The following is a 19,203-nucleotide window of genomic DNA, read 5'->3' as shown; positions in this document are numbered from 1 at the left end:
GACAGCTCTCAGATTCCATCAAAAATATCTTAATTTGTGTTCCGAAGATGAACGAAGGTCTTAAGGGTTTGAAATGACGTGAGGGTGAGTAATTAATGAATTTTCATTTTTGTGTGAACTATACCTTTAAGTATTTTATTCAACAATTAAGCACATTAAATTGATCAAAAGTTAATGTTACTAAAGGTTTCTGTTGCAAATAAATGCTGTTTCTTACTTCTTTCTTTCTGTTAATCAAAGAATCCTGAAAAAAAAAATGTATCACGGTTTCCACAAAAATATTAAGCAGTCTGACTGTTTTTTGACAACAATAAGAAATGTTTCTTTAGCTCCAAATCAGCATATTAGAATAATTTCTGAAGGATCAAGTGACACTGAACACTAGAGTAATGGCAGCTGGAAATTCAGCTTTCAATCACAGGAAAAAATTACATTTTAAAATATATTAAAATAGAACACAGTTATTTTAAATTATAATAATATTTCACAATATTACTGTTTTTACTGTATTTATGATCAAATAAATACAGCCTTGGGTGACTTCTTTCAAAGACTTTAAACATCTTACTGACCTCAAACATTTGAACAGTAGTGGTAGTTTGTTTACAATAACCTTCATGATAGGAGCATCATATTCCTTCTTTAAAAATGGCTTTAACTAGCCTTAGGTGGTTAGTTGGTCTCCCATCCTTGGCTGGTTGGTTAGACTGATCTGTTTAGATGTTTTAGTTGGATCTTAGGCACTTTTCAGCTGGGAAACCAACTATCTAACCAGCTAAACACCATTTTGTTCATACAAGGAGACCAGCTAGACCAACTTAAATGTACCTGAAATATGTTTTTAGGATAGAAATGTGTTGAAATGTACCACATCCTAGAATGACACCAGAAATTGTTTGAATGAGTGAGAATGAAAGACTCCTTGACTCCCAGTCGCCCTCTCACACACTTGTGAGTGATAAAGACGCCAGTACTCGAGATGCCCATACCACACACACACACTCCATCTGGCTTTGATGTTTAAGTGCTTAGTGTTTGTATAGCGGCAGCCTCTCCACCTGTTGAAATGCTGTTTTCTCAGAGGGTGAGATGTCCACAGGACCTTCTATTGATCTCCGCTGTCCTAGTATGTTGGTGGTCTGTCATTTTCTTTGGAGTTTTGCCGTTCTGTTTTCAAACTTTGTTTACCATATGAGCCTTTTTGGTTCCAGTTTTTTTTTTTTTTTTGGTTGGCCAAAGCAAAGAATGAGTCACCTCCCTTTTGTCCTCTCACTGTTGCTCGAACCCAAATGATTGTGACGTGAAATGAATTTGTGGAGAAGCGTATCTTACGAACAAACACGCGAAAGCACAGCAAACACAATACGGCATACAATAATTCCAAGTTAATTTGTGTAACAATATCCCACACAATTTCAATCCAAAGACTCTAAAAGCCTTCTGAAGCCTACATATGCTGGGAATATTATCACACGTCTTTCTTAGGTGGTTCGTCAAGTCTCTGTGAATGACTGTGAAGTCTCTTCCTTTCCAAAAAACGAATTGGCAAGTTCTCTGCATGTCAAATTTCAGGATACATTTACACTAATAGCTGACACTCTCCCTCAATCACATAAGCGCTACTTGGACCGCACGAAAAGTCAGCGAGGGTCTGAAATTCCTGCAAAGTGTATCAGTTACTGTGCTTAATGAGCAAAAATCTGTTTTGAGTTTTCCCTCAGGCTTGAGGTTATGCGAAGATGATTACAGATCATAGTGTTCACCACTGAAACAGCCATGCTGTCACTTCTCCCTGGCCTCAGGTCAGTTTTGAGCCTATTAGGGCATTTCAGGCAATCAATCAGCCCATGCACGCTCACCACACTGTACCGGTTATTGCTATGTTAATTGAATTATTCTGTACTTTCTCATTACTGGCGATTAGAGCAGACTGTGCTTTTAGTGTGTGAGAGGATGTGAGTTTCATGCCTTAAAGGTTTGTGGCTTTTAGTCCATGTGTGCTTGCTTTGAAGATAATCTATATGCTAGTGTACAACTAATCTTTGGATTTTTGTATTTAATTAGACACATTTTTGTTTAATCAAATGTTTTTTTTAGAAGAGCTATTTATGTATATATGTATTTATTTATTTGCTAACTTTATTTAATTGTATTTTTTCACCTGACATTTGTTTTTATATTTATGATATTTATGTTTTTTTTAACAGCTGATATTGATATATTGTCCATTATTAGATATTTAATTGGTTATGTTAATTTCTGCCTTTTTTTACATGTAGATTACCTTTACTAGGGGTTGACCGATATGTGTTTTTCAGGGACGATACCGATTATTACATATGAAGTAGACCAATAACCGATATTTTGAACCGATATATGTGTCTGGTGAAAAATGAAAATTAATGTCAAAATTAAGAATAACAATTTTTTAAATGGTTTTTAATTGGTTTTGAAAATGACTGATACCGATAACCATAAAATGCTTGATATCGGCGCCAATAATCGGTTGATCCCATAACCTTTACTGTCATGTCTACTGTCTTTGATGTCTTAAGAATATCAAAATGAAAAACTTTCATAATTTTAATAATGTTGTGATGCCTAAATTCAGATTTTATTTTTAAATTTTACATTTTAAATTATTTTTTTTATTTTATTTTTGCACAAAGTAGTATACAATTTAAACATCAACAACATTGTGAAAATTATTTTTTCCTTATCCGTATCAATCCGTGTATCAATCCCTACTTTTTTCCTGTAAAAAATCTTGTAGCGTGCATGTGTGCTTTTGAAATGTTTAGCTATGTGTTAAATGTCATACGTCTGTCGTGCCAGTGTCGTTGATAGTAAACACGCAATAACTAGGTCTTTTCCCACCGTATAAGGGCTCAAGCTATCTGAAGATAGAGGTGTTATCTCAATCTCTTTGATTGACACTTCCTCAGCTGCCAAGTGCAAGAATACAAGATCCAGTAGATCCTGGAGATTTCATTGCTATCACTTCCACTCCATTTCCCTAGCACCCTGTGGTGTGCACTTATGTCTCTGTATATAAAGACATCAAATTGATTTCCTTGCTGTGCGTTTTTGTAATTGCATCATGTTTGAGTGTTTATTTAATCTAAATATGTATCCACTGGACCCTGGAGGCCATGAGGATCAAACATTTGGAGATGCTCCTCCATCCTGTTCTGCATTAAACTCTGCAGTTCTGGTTATGATAGGGATCACCACCACCAATCATAGAGTTTAAAGACATAGTGAACTTTCCCTGCGTGTTATCTCTCCTCTCACTCTTTCTTTCTTCTCCTATCTGCTCTCGATCTCACTTTCACCCTCGTCAGGTCACTGGTCCTCATTAGAGCATTTGGCTCACTAACAGTCCCGAAAACCTTAGGGCTGTAGATGTAGATTAGATAGATCTGCTGTGGACTCATCTGTGCTGGGTGCTGGAGAAGCTGAGGGAAGATCTGGCTCTGATGTCTGCCGTAATCTGCTTTAAAAAATCATCCCTTGCTTTTATATTACATTAATGTGAATGTTTCTGGCATGTGCTTTCTTTCCAACAGGGCAATGCAAAAATATATATTATATTTGTGTGTGATATTACACACACACACACACACACACACACACACACACACGTATATATGTTTGGAGTCAGTAAATTTTTTTGAATATGTTGGAAATAATAATCCACTATTATGATGTCTCTTTCCCCAGAAAAAAGAGAGAGAGTGTATGCAGCTACGTATCGGGATTCTGAGGTGTGAGTTGGAGAGACAGAGGAAGGCGCTGGGGAGAGAAATGGACCTGATGCAGAAAGAGAGAGTGCAGCTTGTAAAGAAAGGTAACCAAATTCCACAAACCATCCAAGTAATGAGAGATCTGTTCTACTTGGGTTAATAAAAACATCATATGTATTCAAATGCTTTTTCTTCCTTTATACTATTATACACCAGTGGTTCATATCCCCACACATCTGCAATCAGGCAACATTCTCTTCCAAAACTGTGTGTCAGACTGAATGTGTTGTGAAACTCTTCATCTTATTTTTCACTGATGTAACTTCATGCGTGTTCCAGAACTTTGGAGGACCGTATAGAGTTCCATCTGCTAAAATGTATTTCCAGATTTAAAACGCCGGCTGTCCACATTCTCATGTAAATGTATTTCCATGCCTTGAATTGAGCAAGGCAGTTGTTTTACATCTAACCAGCCTTCAAGCAGAGTCCAGCACACAATATTTTTACTGTTCTCACTTAAACTGCAAAAATTTGCAGGAAGCAACAAAATTGCAGCCATTCAGAACATATTTGATGTTTAGTGATGTATTCAATAATTTGTGATATCATTCAAGTTGATATCTCTATCTACCAACCAACCAAAAACAAAAACAACAATTCAGTGACATATAAAAAACACAAACAGCATTGTAAGCATTTGTTTAGCAGGTGAGTGATTAGCAATAAAGATGGTTTGCCATGTTTTACACACCTGTCGCAGCAAACATTTGCCAAAAAGATTTTATGATCTTGTAATAATGTCAGGAATTTAGACTCAATGAATTGCCTAAATGCTATTGTTTACCATTAATTGTGTAGTTTGCTGTATTCAAATGATGTCATCCTTTTGGAATCATGTTGGGAATCTGACATTCCATTGCACTTCTTTAGTGCTGTCAAATGATTAATTGCGATTAATCGTATCCAAAATAAATGTTTTTGTTTACATTATATATGTGTGTGCTGTGTATATTTATTATGTATATATATACACACACACACATGCATGCATATAGTTAGAAAATATGTAATGTTAATATATTAAATATATTTATATATAATATTAATTATATGAGTATAAATTAGTGCTGTCAAACGATTAATCGCAATTAATCGCATCCAAAATAAAAGTTTTGTTCACATAATATATGTATGTGTACGGTGTATATTTATTATGTACATATATGTATTTACATGTAGATATTTATATTATATTTTATATTATATCTAAATATATTTAACATATAAACAACATATTTTTCATAAATATATACATGCATTTGTTTGTATTTATATATACATAATAAATGTACACAGTATACTCATATATTATTTAAACACTTTTATTTTGGATGTGATTAATCGCGATTAATCATTTGACAGCACTAAAAATATATACATGGAAATATTTTCAAAATATATACTGTATGTCTGTGTATTTATATATGCATAATAAATATACACAGTAGTACACATATTTTATGTTAACAAAAACTTTTATTTTGGATGCGATTAATCGCGATTAATCGTTTTACAGCACTACACTTCTTTAAGAAGGAATTTGGATATTCCATTTTCAGAGCATTTTTTATTCTCTTTCAGAGATTTGAATTTGTGTGGTACTGCCCAATCAAATGACGTATACATTGCTTGTCATGACTGATTCGGGCAAATGTTTTGCTAAATATTATATACATGCCTATTTAAACCATGTTGTTAGTCATATTTTGTCATTTTCTATAATGATAAATCCCCTTGTAGCAAAATGGCACTTCTGGAGTTTTGTCCCGTCCAGACCACCACCACCCATGTTTGTTGTGATTTAGTGGTCTCATTATTCTCTTCTGTTACTCTACACTGCTTCCATCAAAGATTCAGTCTGTGCAGGCGGACATTGAACATACAGAGTTTATCCAAAGCTAAAGTTCCTTACCGCCCCATTCGTCACAGCGTCCTGCCATTCATGTTTGTTTTCTGAATCCCACTCTTTTTATTTTGCCAAATTTTGTGCATGGGCGGGTGGTACGAAGAGGTGAGTTTGATTGATGTGGTGGATGGTGTTTGACTAGAGGGTTGGGCTGCATACTGTGGGTTCATAAAGAATACATATATGCACGCTTGCACAACCATAATGATGGAGTGGCCTGGCACTTGCCTTCCCACAATGCATTGTGTTCATAACCTTCTAGTGTGTAGAAACAAACAACAGATTTGGGGTTCAGGGAAAGGTCTGTTCTAGATGGATGACGTCTGCCCAACAGCCTCTGTCGAGAGAAGCCTGTCCTGACTGGAGCTGAAGGGAGCAGCCCATTCACATTCACACACAGGAAAAGACTTTTGAAGAGCTGAAGGAAAACATTATTTGAACTGGAGTAAGAGGAAAAGATGGCACACCGCTTGACCCCCCCGCCCCCAACTTCATTCATTTTGAGATTTATTGGTCTTTCTTTCTTCCTTCCTTAAAATTAGTCAATATCGTAAGGTATGCACTTAGCATTTGTTTATGTGTAAGGTTTTTCTATTTAGTGTTAACAGACAATGTATAAAAAATGTGTATTTGGTCTTCCCTTTCCCTTCTTTGCCAACATCTCCTCAATAAAAGATATTCAATGGGTTATTATTAGTAAAGAAAAGGGAGAAAAGCGCTCTCTTCAGGGAGTGACATGAAAGAAACTAGAGATTCCAACTTTTTTTCTTTCCCGTCATGTCCCTCTTATTTGAAGCCTGCCTTTCCCATTCTCGCTAACAAATGCCCCACACCTAAATTTAATTTAAACACTAATGGTCCTTTAAGCTGTTGTCAGTCACCACTTATTTTCTATGATACTAACCGGACCAGCACTCCTAGAAACAGCATGAAAGCCTCCTTCCAAAACTACCGTAGTTTATCCCACTTACAAAGGGAGATTGCAAGAAATTGCACAAAATGACTTAAGTGTAACCACGTCTCATCTCTGTTTAATGTACAAAGCTGCAGTCATGCGCTTTCGCACTCCCCCGCTGGTTCTGGTCACTGAGCGCTTCCTCGTTTCCATTGAAGCACAGAATAAAGCTTTGCAGGGTCAAGCTTTCTGTACTGTTTCCCTCGCTCTAATTTCTCGTCACGTCCGCGCACATGTTGTAAATTATGTCCGTAAAAGCGATTTGACGTTGTTATGATCGGTAGTTGTGCTCGGGACCATGGGCCTGTAAACGTCAGATGTAGAGGAACTCCACAAACGAAGAGGAAAATTTAAAGAATTTAAAAAAAATATCAGTACAGAGCAAGGGGACACACGTTTACTAGTCCTTTTGGTCATTAGAACACCTGTTTGCTTCAGTTTTCTGTGGTTTAGCTTTTATGTGTATTTTTCATCTCATTATCGTTGGGAAAATAAAAAATGTTTTGCCAATGAATATTTTCATCTTTAATTTTTCGTTAATGAGATCAATTGTTTCTGTGGAAGATAAAAGAAGGTATTTTTTATATTGTCTCAATGGTTGTTTTTGACCTTACAATTAAAACCTCTGTAGTCCAGTGTTGTTTTGGTCCTCATTAACTTAATTGTATGGATAAAAACAGCTGAAGCTTTCTTCAAAATGTCTTTTCGTGCTTCACAACTGAAAAAAGATAGAGGGTAAGTAAATGATGACAGAATTTATATTATTGGGTGAACAATCCCTTTAACCTCTGCTGTTGTTTCTCCAGAGCAAACGCAGATGACTTCCTGCCAGTAGTCTTTAAGAAAGGTGCAGGCGGCGAAGAGGAGGTCTTAACCTGGTGCTGACAACTCTGATGGCCAAGAGAGACGATATTACTAAAGCAGAGTTGTCATAGGGGATCGTTTAAAGAACAAGTAGAGAACAAAAGCATTTAGACCTTCCAGCCTATCTCTCTGCCTCTCGCCCTTTTTCTTTTTCCTGCTGTCTCGTCCTAATGAGAGGTTCAAGGCTTTGCATATGGGATCGCTTTGCTCCAGCGACAATGATCTCTCTTCCAATTTCCCTGGTTCACACCTCCCATGTCTTCAGAAAGACAGCACCAGGGTCCAGGATGTCCCGCCAAGGTTTGCTTTGGGACAGAGATCCCACAGAGCAGTAAAAGAGAAGAGAATGTGAGGCATATTATAAAGCAGACGCTCTCTGTTTTTACAAGTGCGGGTCAGAACAAAGCAATTTTGCCCCCTTTTTAAAAAAACAAACAAAAATTTGCTTTGATTTTCTCGCTTTCCACACTCATCTTCCCTCATCTTCTTATTTTATGTAAGTGAAGTGGAAAAGAACAGACAAGAATCAACTCTTTAAAGGAATTGTGAAGCCAAAAATGAAAATTGTCGTCGTTTACGCTCCCTCATGACATTCCAAACCCGTATGACTTTCTTCCTTGGGAAAAAATGGTATTTTGAAGAATCTTCACGCAATCTTGAACAGATGTAGTAAGATATAATAGTGTGTGTGTGTGTATATATATATATATATATATTTATATATATATGTGTGTGTGTGTGTGTGTGCATTTGTGTGAATATATACTGTATGCACTGTATATTTATTGGTCCAAATACAGAGACCTGAGGCACACCACAATTTCAGCCTATCCTCCTTTTGATCTGTTTGTAGAGGGAATTTAAAACCTCCTCCTCTCTTCGTTTCTCACTTATTCATCTCTCTTGCTTTCTGTCTCTTTCTATCTTTTCCCTCTTCTGTGGATATTATGTCTGAAATAATGGACCACAACAGTATTGCATAGAAGTGGGGCTGACACATGAATTTCACAGCAGCTCACTCTCACACACACACATACACGCTCCTGGCTGATGCTTTGATCACATGAGGGTTATATGGCCAATTGGCCATGCAGGCTAGGTTGGGAAATGTCTTTTGAACACCATCAGCAAAACCCTTAGAGCCAGTTAATCTGGGCAGAGTGTATCTCTTTCCAGCAATCAGATGGAGATTTACTGTTCTGTTTTCCTTGAATGTACACAAACATACTGGATTTCTGCACAGAGCAGCAGCTAGAGACAATATTATTTTGTATTTTTGTAATTTGGGGGTTTTAATATGCATTGTTTCTTTTGGAGCTTTGTTTCAAAGTGCATGTTAAACTTCAGGAAATTGATTTTTATTACACATTTATCTAATACATTTATTTTTTTCCCCTTTTTGTTATATATAGGTCACAGCATTTTATTTTAGATTTTTTTTCATTGTAGTTTTCCATGCCTTCATTTATTTTTTTCTACTTTCAAATACCTTTCATGTTTAGAATTCATTGTTTCATTGTTATTTATTGTTAATTGTAAAATAAAAAAAAAGGAAAATAATAATTTTAAATGTAACTTTAATTTGAAAATCTGAAAAAATGAAATAAACACAAACCATTTTGAAATGTGTGTAAAAATATATTTGACCAATCTTTATAAAAATTACTACATTCAGTTGTGGCATCATTTCCACCATAACCAACAATTTTGCCCCCAATAACATTTTAACAAAATTGAGTGTACTCGATTAGTGTACCATAATTGTGATGAAATACAAACATTTTTGATAAATATTACTTGTAAATAAGAATATTTTAATTGTATTTTTTAAAAGTTCACAAGGTCAGAGTAGTTCAAGAAAGTTCATAGTTCAAGAAACACCCATAAATGTACTCAAGTACAATAACAGTTTACCAGAGTATTTAAGATTGTGGAGTTTCACAATTTCATCATTAAATTCTGTCAGACTTTTTGTAATCTAAGCATGTCTTATCCTGCTCCGTTATCCAAATTTCAAGTCAGGAGTGTTTTGATTATATGGTCTCGTCTTTTTATTATAATGCTGAGCCGTTATATTTATGTAAAAAAACCCTGCAAGCATTTTTTGAATCTCAATTAGTTTTATGTTGCCCTGTAGAGGAAATGTTTTTATAATGATGAAAGACTATGTTTTAAGACGGTACAATTTAATAGACTGCCATCAAAATGAGACACACCTACTCACCTGTACAAACACACATGAGACTACCTGTTCATTCACCTCATTCCCGTCTTTTCTCTCTCTTTTATTCTCTCCACCTGTCTGTTCATCTCCCCAGAGGAGGCGTCGTCTACCAAGCATCAGGGTCTGGAGTCTGAGTGCAAGTCTTTGACGGAGTTACAGAAGGAATGCACTGCCAAAAGGTGAGTGATTGGCAGCCTGCAATTATCCGTCCCTCTCTTTTCTCTTTTTCATCCCTCGTTCTCTACCCTCCAGTCCAGTGGTCTCACATCTGTCAGACATTACCGTGATGGGCTGCAGAATCTGGTACTCCTTCGTTCTGTCGTTTTTTTGGGAGCGCTTTTGGAGATTAGACGGTCAACTCAAGCAGACTGAGGGCATGCTGGATATATTTGTGTTTTCCCACCCACTCGAATTGCATTGTGTGACAATAAGCAGATTATGTTGTGCCAGCGCTGATGGGTTTGACACGACCCAAAGGGTCACACACAGTGGGTTGACCTCTGAAATAATGCTTTTGTACGACTTGTGGTGTTCCTCAAACTCTTGTTTGAAGCACAGATGTCAGGCCTCGGGTAATGCTGCAATAAACATTGCTATCATTTATGCTTTTTTTGTCCATTTTGCTTTTTTAAAAACATTTTTTAATAAATATCAGTAGTCAGAAGGGGGAAATGGGATCAGGAAATGATATAATCCAGTCTTGAACTATCATCACCCACATGATCACCAAGGCTTATGTGTCAAGCACTCACTTTCACTGACCACTCCATCAACAACTGATTTTCTTTATATGATTATATATATATTTTATATTATACAAATATAATATTTATTATATTTATTCATATATTTGTTATGTTTATATAATATATTTGTTTATATTAGCCAACAATTTGGAATAATTAAATTGCATCCTTGCTGAATACAAATATTAATTAATTAATTAATTTTTTTGACTTACCCCAAACTTTTAAATGATAGTGTATCATGGTTTCCACAAAAATATGAAGCAGCACAACTGTTTTCAACATTAATAATAATAGAAATTTGCTTCTTGAGCAGCAAATCAGCATATTAGAATGATTTCTGAAGGATCATGTGACACTGAAGACTGGAGTAATGCTGCTGAAAATTCAGCTTTGCCATCACAGGAATAAATTACATTTTAAAATATATTCAAATAGAAAATAGTTATTTTAAGCTGTAATAATATTTCACAATATTTCTGTTTTTACTGTATGTTTTCAGTATTTTATTTGATAAAAAAAAAAAGCAGCCTTGATGAGCATTAGAGATTTCTTAAAAAACGTTCTTAAAAAAGTCTTAATTATTCCGAACTTTTGACCGGTAGTTTATTTCTTATAAAATATAAATACAACTTTAAATTAATTCATCTTAAAAGTATTGCCACTACCGTCACACACATTCAGACAGATGTCTCTGGGCACTGATTTGCATCTCATGCTGTTTTTGGCACTTTGGAGACCCACTTCCAGTAAAGACAGATCAAGTTATGTTCACAGTTTAACAGTGGTTGGATAGAAATGTTTTGACCGGATTTTGGGTGGTGTAGAGCAGGACTGGTGGACCCACATGTAAGCTATAGTCCAGTAAGGAAGGTATATCCTTCATACCTCATCATTACTTCCTTCCTGCCTCTTTTTCATGGCTGTAAATGAATACCACATTATCCTCTATCATTACTCTTCATCTTTCTCCTCAAGTCACAGACCCAGTAGCTGAAAGCTGAACATGAAAAGTAAACATTTTTTCAACCCTTTGCACCTCACCTAGACAGGTCTTGGTTTTAGCTTTGCCCGTCCCCAGCCTCCCCCCGTCCTGAGGTAATGGTGTGTCCCCTTCTTGACATATGTGTCCTGATTAGGGTTGGTTGTACCACTGGAGGATGGGGTCAGAGTGAAGGAAGTTCATTGTAATTGGGCAGTTATGATAATTGAGTAGTTCTTACCATTACTAGAGAGATGATTCAGAGCATCATTAGCGAAGTGAACTTCCTAAAGCTAATATAAACATTGCAATTAATACTTCTTTCCTCTTCTTTTTCTTTTTTTCCTCTTTCTTCATGTCATTTGGACTCCCTGTTATTTCCTGTCTTGTGTGACTGACTACTGCTAGTTATACAGTAGCCCCAAAAAGTATTTAGACAATTTTGGACACTAAAACGTGTGTGAATTTCTTTTTATTAGAGAAATATAAATATCCATATATATCCATATGACATCTGCACACAAATGCTGCTAGAGCTACTGTTTTTAACCAGTTGCTCACAAGTTAGTTTTTAGTGGATGTACGAACACAGGTTTTCTAGAATAATATATTTACACATGTGTATTAATTTTATATAATAATAATAATCATCATCCTAATTTGTTTTCAATTATTATTATTAATAATAATAATAATAACAACAGTTATTAATGTCGTTTAACTTTTATTATTAATAATTATTAATAAGTTATTATTATTATTATAAATTTATTGCAATTAAAATCAAATATTAAATCATATCAATCTAGAAATAAAATGAAGATAAATGATGATAATAATAACAACTATATTATAACAGCAATATAATATTATTTATTAGATTAATATTAATTTAAAAATGTTAATGTATTTCTTAAATATTATTAATTATTTAATTAAAATATTACAATTAATTATTAATATACTACAACACTAATAATATATTAATATGTATCAACCTAGAAATAAATAAAGATTAATATTAATAATAATAATAATAAATGATGTAAAAAATATTGTAACAGAACTTATATAACGTATTAATAATATCATATCATATAGAAATAAAGAGTAATTTATTATTTTTATTTTAATGATAAAAATAATTTAGATTTTTGTTTACACTTTGAATATATGGTGAATTTCTTCTGTTTGTTCTTCAACAGAGAGCTGTTTCTAAAATCCAACGCCCAGCTCACCTTCCGCTGTCGTCAGCTTATATCAGAGCTGTCTTACATTTATCCCATTGATGTGGTGAGTGTTTAACTCCACACACAAACATCACACTCAAACACGCTCAACAGAAACACTCATAGTGCAGATTCCTGTCTGTCTTGTTTTGTGCTGATGACTGGAGCGTGTGGCTTGCTGGGAATGTTAGAGGTCAGGGTCTTTGCAGACTCTGGTGTTACTGGCTGTTAACAAGTTTTGGTTTCCCACCATCTCAGTATGACCTAGAACTACTGTTCAGTGCGTACATTGACTGGCACCCACAGAGTCCCGCTGCCAGTCAAATCAGTTTACAGAATAAAGCCACTGAAAATGAGCAGAAAACCACATTCAGACCAAACTATCCTCTGCCAAGCTTTCTCAGTTGTTGCTTAAAGGATTTGATTAATCGGCTGTTCATGCTGTTTCCAGAATGCTGTGCCTCACAACTGCCTTTCTGTTGTTTTCTTGTTCTCTTTGCAGAACAATCAGAATGATTATGTGATTTGTGGTGTCAAACTGCCCAATTCGGAAGACTTTCAAGGTAAGTTTGGAGTTTGGCAATTAAATATACACAATGAACATTCCTGTTGTTCAAGTGGTGACAGACTGATTTATTAATTAACCTATGAATTGATCAATATTTGCTTTCTCTTGAGTCGGTCCAAGAATCTAGTCAGCTTGACAAAAACAATTCTCATTTTCTGTTCTCTAATATAGTTTTGTGAAATCCTTCACACTAAATATTAAACTTCTGTAATTCATCCTGCACTGTTTGTTCTTTGGACATGTATAAAGTGGCAAATCATACAACATTTTTAAATATATGTTTTTTTTTCTCTAAGCATACTAAGCAGAAGGAGGGATCTGAACCAGTGTTTTTTTTTTTAGTATTGTTAAAATAATACAGTACTTTTTATTAATATTTTTAATTCGTTATTTTTGTATTTTCCATTTTTGTTTTAAATTGAAAGTTTTAGTAATTTTGTTTGTTTTTGTCATTTTTTTGTGTTTTTAAGAAATGACTATAATTTTTAATATATATTTATATCATATATTAAAATATATATTATAATATTTATTTGTATTTCTGTTTTCGTTATTATAGTACATCATATTGAAATAATGTATTGTATTATGTATTTTTTACACACACACACACACACACACACACATATATATATATATCACACACACACACATATATATATATATATATAGATAGATAGATATTTTTTTTTGTGTGTGTGCGGCAGGGTCACACACACACACACACACACACACACACACACACACACACACACACACACAGATATATATATATAGTATATGTTGTGTGTGTGTGTATATATTAGGGCTTGCATAGACTAGTCGAGTGATCGACTACTTCAACCACTAGTCTGCTCTGTCAGAAACAATCAACTACTCGAGCATGCATTAACCGTAATGCATGCACAGAGTTTGCAAGTACTACGTGAATTTTAAGATTACAATATTGCGTATAGCTGTTACTTTCTGACTTTCTCTATGTTGCATGTAAAATTAAAATATGTAATGTAATAATTAGGGGTGTGCCCGAAGCCGAATACCTTATTCGGAATGGCACGGATAAAGGCTTCAAAAATGAATAACGGATAAGGAATAATTCTGCCTGAATATTCAGCTGAGGCTGGCACAGTCTGGTGTTTGCTAGATAGCAGGTGAGCCAGGGGATCAGCGCAATATTATACATAGACCTCTAAAGTCACGCAATAATGCGTGTGTGAAGTGAATGAATGTAAACTTTATGAATGAACAGAGCGCATATTAAACACAGCATTGCTGTTGCCTCTCCGTGCACCTCAGAAATCAAAGCTTGGCAAGAGTAATATCAACTAAAATAATACATCATACACGTTCTATTATTTGTGTATATTTAAAAGGCAATGATTTAAACCTTAGGCTACGATATGATACACGAATGAATGGAATAAGCACAGCGCGCTCACCAATCAAACAGCCGTGTTGTGCATCTCAGTCTCTCAAAAACCAAACCAGCTCTCTCTCAATAGTAGGCTAATAATCATCTAAGATACAGATACATTTTCTACTAGGCCTACATGTTTACTTCTTTATTTTTTGCTGGTTTGCGTGGCACACGCACATTTGTTTAGTGAAGTAAAAAAATAAAAAGACTCGCTTAAAGAATTCTGCGTAATGAAAATGTGCGCCTTGAATTAATTCAGTCGTGTTCAAATGATCACTAAACGTTTGTCATGACATCTCTCTGCTTGTATGATACATTTATTTGTAGAAATTAATAATTATTTTAGTTTAACATGGCATATTTGTTCAGTGATAAAAAAAGATAGTCATAACTGTCTTATCAAGTAACTGTACGAAGTTCCACCTGGTTTTATCCGAATACAGATACGAATAATTTTGTGATTGTTACAGATACAAATACAGATGCAAATACTGGCTGTTACATGAAAATTTAATATAAATGTATGGATATGTATGTGTGTGTGTGTGTGTTTGTGTAAATATTTTTTTTTTTTCCAAGTTAACATTTATTTTATTTCAAGTAACAATGTTTTTTTTACGGTTTTAGTTAACCTGAGCTGATGAATCAGTTGATATTTGGCCATTTTAAAATGAAAATGGTGCCCGTTTGGCTCCAAAATGTTGCTCATATAAGTAAAATATTGCACATTTGTTACATTTCAGTTTTTTTTTTTTTTGAGTGAATTTTCATAAACTTTTCATTAAATTTCAGCAAACTGTTCATTTTGATGTCATTAAATTGTATTCAATACATGTCACAAATACAGTATATGTCTGCGTAAAAAAGTCAGAAATATTTACTCCAGATTTCTCTGTATTGGTAACTGTGAATTTCCAGCCATCACTCTCTGAATTAAATCAGAATGAGATACAGCAAATCTAAACTCATCTGGAGAGGAGCTCTTGAATCCCCAGTCAGTTCTGCTTCACTGGCTGCAATTCCCTTGATTTCTGGCTTTCTTCAGTCTGGCTGTGGATCACAGGCTCCAGGCCATCAATCAATCATCCTCTTCTGTTCTGATCAATGGAGCCCTGTGTCCACAGAACCCTTCAGCTTGTGGTTACGAGTGAGATCACTCTAGTCAGTTATTCACACAGCAAGAACCGTGGTCGGACCTTCTGACTTCTCGCATTATATAAGAGAAAAGGATTTTATTAGGGCATTCATCTCCAAGTACTATAGTTAGGCTTTTGGGGTTTTTAATAAGGAGAATGAATTGTGTGTGATGGGTACAAGTGATGTCCTTTGTTGTACTGGCTGTGGGGAGAGTTATTCATCTCATTTCCCATGAGTCCTTTAGGCAGCACTGTATATATCGCAGGGAATCAGGTTTGGCCTTTTTCAGGCAGGAGAGGCATGACTTCAAAAGAACAGAGAGGTTAATGGAAGCCAGGTTGAACCTCGCACTCAACGACACGCATTCACATACATGCATATGCAGTCTTTCACATATGTGGCTATTGCTTGGCACAGTTTCTCATGCATTTTGAAAGCACGGCAACTCTTATGCATATACAACTTATTATACTAAATAAATCTCACATAGCTTTCCATAAGTGATATGGTCTGTGTCCACAGCTTATTTTCTTCATTTGGAAATATGTGGCTGTTCTAGCCTGGAAACCTTCTGTAAGCTGAAATGTAATGAGTACAATGAAGCATGTGTAGTTGTAGGGATGTCTGGGAAATGTAGTTTGGATGCATGTTTATGAAAAGTGTGGTTTTTATGGCTACTTTTAAGAGGAAAAAAAAAAGCTTTTTGCATTATTTTTTTCACAACCCATAATAACCAGCTGACCTGTTGTCCTTCTAGTTGCTCAGCAACCAAATATTTTTTGTTTGGCATTTGGGCTTTTTGTTTGAATTTGCTAGAAATGCCCTGAAAGGTTGCCGTTCAGACAGTAATGGGGCCATCAGAGTGATTTAGATTGCATATAATTATTTAGGAAATGCACACGTCGGAGTGTGATTATACATGTTTAAAGACTGAACACTAGCATTAGCCGATCCTTGTTTTTTTAGAGTAGCTTTTAGCCTCTGGTGATGCCTTTGACCCCATCAGGAAAGGGCATCGCTGGGGTGAACTGAAGTTTTGCATGGTATTAGTTATTATGTGGCTCCTTATAACTCAAAGGCCCTAAGGAGACTCAACAAAATGAATGGCCTTCATCAGCTTCCATCAACTTAACAAATGGCCTCTGTTTTATAACCTCAGATTGGAGTGAATTAACTTCAATTGTTGTGACTCATCCTTTAAAACAGAATGTACAAATCTTGAGGTTGTAGGCTTGTATAAATAATGAAGAACCATTTTGTATGAATAATATTTTTGCATTGTGACATTTAGTGTTCTCTTAAACAAACAGGTTTGTCAAATAATAAATTACAGAAATGATTGTGTTATATAAATATAATTTTTTAGACACTATATTATTAATAGTATTTATAATTATTCTAACATGTTATTAAAATATTATTATTAAAATATTTTAATATTCAGTATTGTAATTATTTGCTTTAAGAGTTTGTGTGTTCTGTTTTATGTATTTTATTATATAAAATTCTATATTGAGAATTAATTTGTAACAAATATATCACTTATTAGAGACTGTATTATTATTATTATTATGTATAATTATGTTATTAAAATATTTTTAGCATTCAGCATTGTAGTTTTTGCTTTAATGAATCAATGTTTTGTTTTTGTGTATTTTATTATAAAAAAAAATCTATAATGAGAATGAATTTTGTAATACATATATAACTTATTAGACACTATATTATTAATATTATTTATGATTATAATATATTATTAAAGTACTATTTAAGCTGTAATTAAATGTGTTTTGTGTTATGTATTTTATTATAAATATAAATGTCTATAATGAGAATGAACTGTTATAATGCAGAGGCATTACAGTAATGTGAACATTGGGTTGGAAATGTGATTGTCAGGAAAACAATGTCACAATGCAAAAAAAAAAAAAAATTAATAAAATGATGATCCTAAAAATAGGATTCATTTTTTTTTTTTTATATTTCTATCCTTTTTGATTTTCGGTGGTTAAATGTGACCCAGACCTTTCTTCGAGATTCACCTGTCTTATTTGAGTTTTATTTTCTCTTATTTGAACTTTTTTTCCCCTGTGTTTTCCTCTGTTTGCTGCAGCAAAGGATGATGGGAGTGTTGCGGTGGCTCTGGGTTATACGGCACACCTGGTGCTGATGATATCGAGCTTCCTGCAGATTCCGCTCAGGTATCCAGTCATCCACAAGGGTTCCCGCTCCTCCATCAAAGACACCATCAGTGACAAACTCACAGAGAAGGAGAGAGAGTAAGAATGATTTTCAGATTCTTTAAGTTTTATTGCTTCGTAATTAATTCAACTACATTTTTCATAGCACTGTATCACATAAATCTTTTTTTTTTATTATTAATAGTTGACAGTAGAAAAGCAACAAAAGCAAACCAATTGATTTATCTTATGCATTACGCTCTAAAAACGTTCTTCCTTTAATACAGGAATATTTGTGCATCTTTTTGCACCTGTGGTTTATGTGTGTGTAATTTGTCCACCTGTCTGGTTCAATATGCGTGTTCAGGGGTGGTTTAAGGCCTTTCTTGGATTAAGCGCTACTTAAACGCCACGGGGTTCTGACTTTCATGTGCCCACCTCGCCTCCCTTTCATCCATTCCTCTTTAACTCTCTTTTTTTTCATCTTTTTATCTCATCCTCCCTCTCAGTAGATTACCACGTCTGCTGCAGCATGGGAGATGAATAACTAGATAAATAGAAAGAGGGTCTCATTGGTGTCTTAATGGCACAATATGTAAGATTTTTTTTATTAAAATATCCAAAAACCACTAGAACAGTTTTATATATTTTGCTGACTTGTGTACTTACATTATCCCAAATGTTTCGAAGAATGTTTAAATCCAGAGAAATAAGTAATTTTAACTAGTGACACAGACCGTGTCCATAGTGTCATTGTGTCGCCTGCCAATGACGTCATAACCCCTCGATTTCCATTTTGTTTTGTAGAAAACATGGAAACACCAAAGACGCTTTAATATGCTATGTATTTTATTAGACAGGTGACGACCACACAGAGTAGCATTATAACACAACATTCAAATGTATCTAGTATAATAAAACATTGCTGCTTTCCGGAAGGAGCGGAAGCGGTCGACTGTGGCATAATAAAAGCTCCGCTGCTTTCGAGTCGTGTGTCGCGCTCGTTCAGCGGCCTCGTTTTGCTTCAGCGGCGTTCCGCCTCACTCTGCTTCATACTACGACGTTAATAAATCTTTAATACATTAGCTCATCCATGAACATGATTTCTGCCCGAGGCCCATCGGATTGCTTCGGCTGTGGGGATGAAGATGACAACTCCCATGATTCCACACTCAGTCACGGCGTCATC

At 34.8% G+C, this 19,203-nt stretch overlaps 1 protein-coding gene across 1 annotated transcript in view; it reads left to right on the top strand.

Annotated features, from left to right (window-relative positions):
* Positions 1 to 19,203, top strand: part of LOC107686127 (UV radiation resistance-associated gene protein-like) — a 128,673-nt gene that overhangs the window by 35,411 nt on the left and 74,059 nt on the right. The window contains exons 8-12 of the mRNA XM_016482985.1: positions 3,724 to 3,850; positions 9,850 to 9,934; positions 12,689 to 12,776; positions 13,215 to 13,275; positions 17,948 to 18,113. Of these exons, the coding sequence (XP_016338471.1) occupies positions 3,724 to 3,850; positions 9,850 to 9,934; positions 12,689 to 12,776; positions 13,215 to 13,275; positions 17,948 to 18,113 (527 nt within the window). The remainder of the gene's footprint in view (positions 1 to 3,723; positions 3,851 to 9,849; positions 9,935 to 12,688; positions 12,777 to 13,214; positions 13,276 to 17,947; positions 18,114 to 19,203) is intronic.

This window comes from Sinocyclocheilus anshuiensis, unplaced genomic scaffold, assembly GCF_001515605.1.
Source record: "Sinocyclocheilus anshuiensis isolate Anshui unplaced genomic scaffold, SAMN03320099.WGS_v1.1 scaffold437, whole genome shotgun sequence".
Taxonomy (NCBI): domain Eukaryota; kingdom Metazoa; phylum Chordata; class Actinopteri; order Cypriniformes; family Cyprinidae; genus Sinocyclocheilus; species Sinocyclocheilus anshuiensis.
This window is presented reverse-complemented; position numbering and strand designations above follow the sequence as displayed.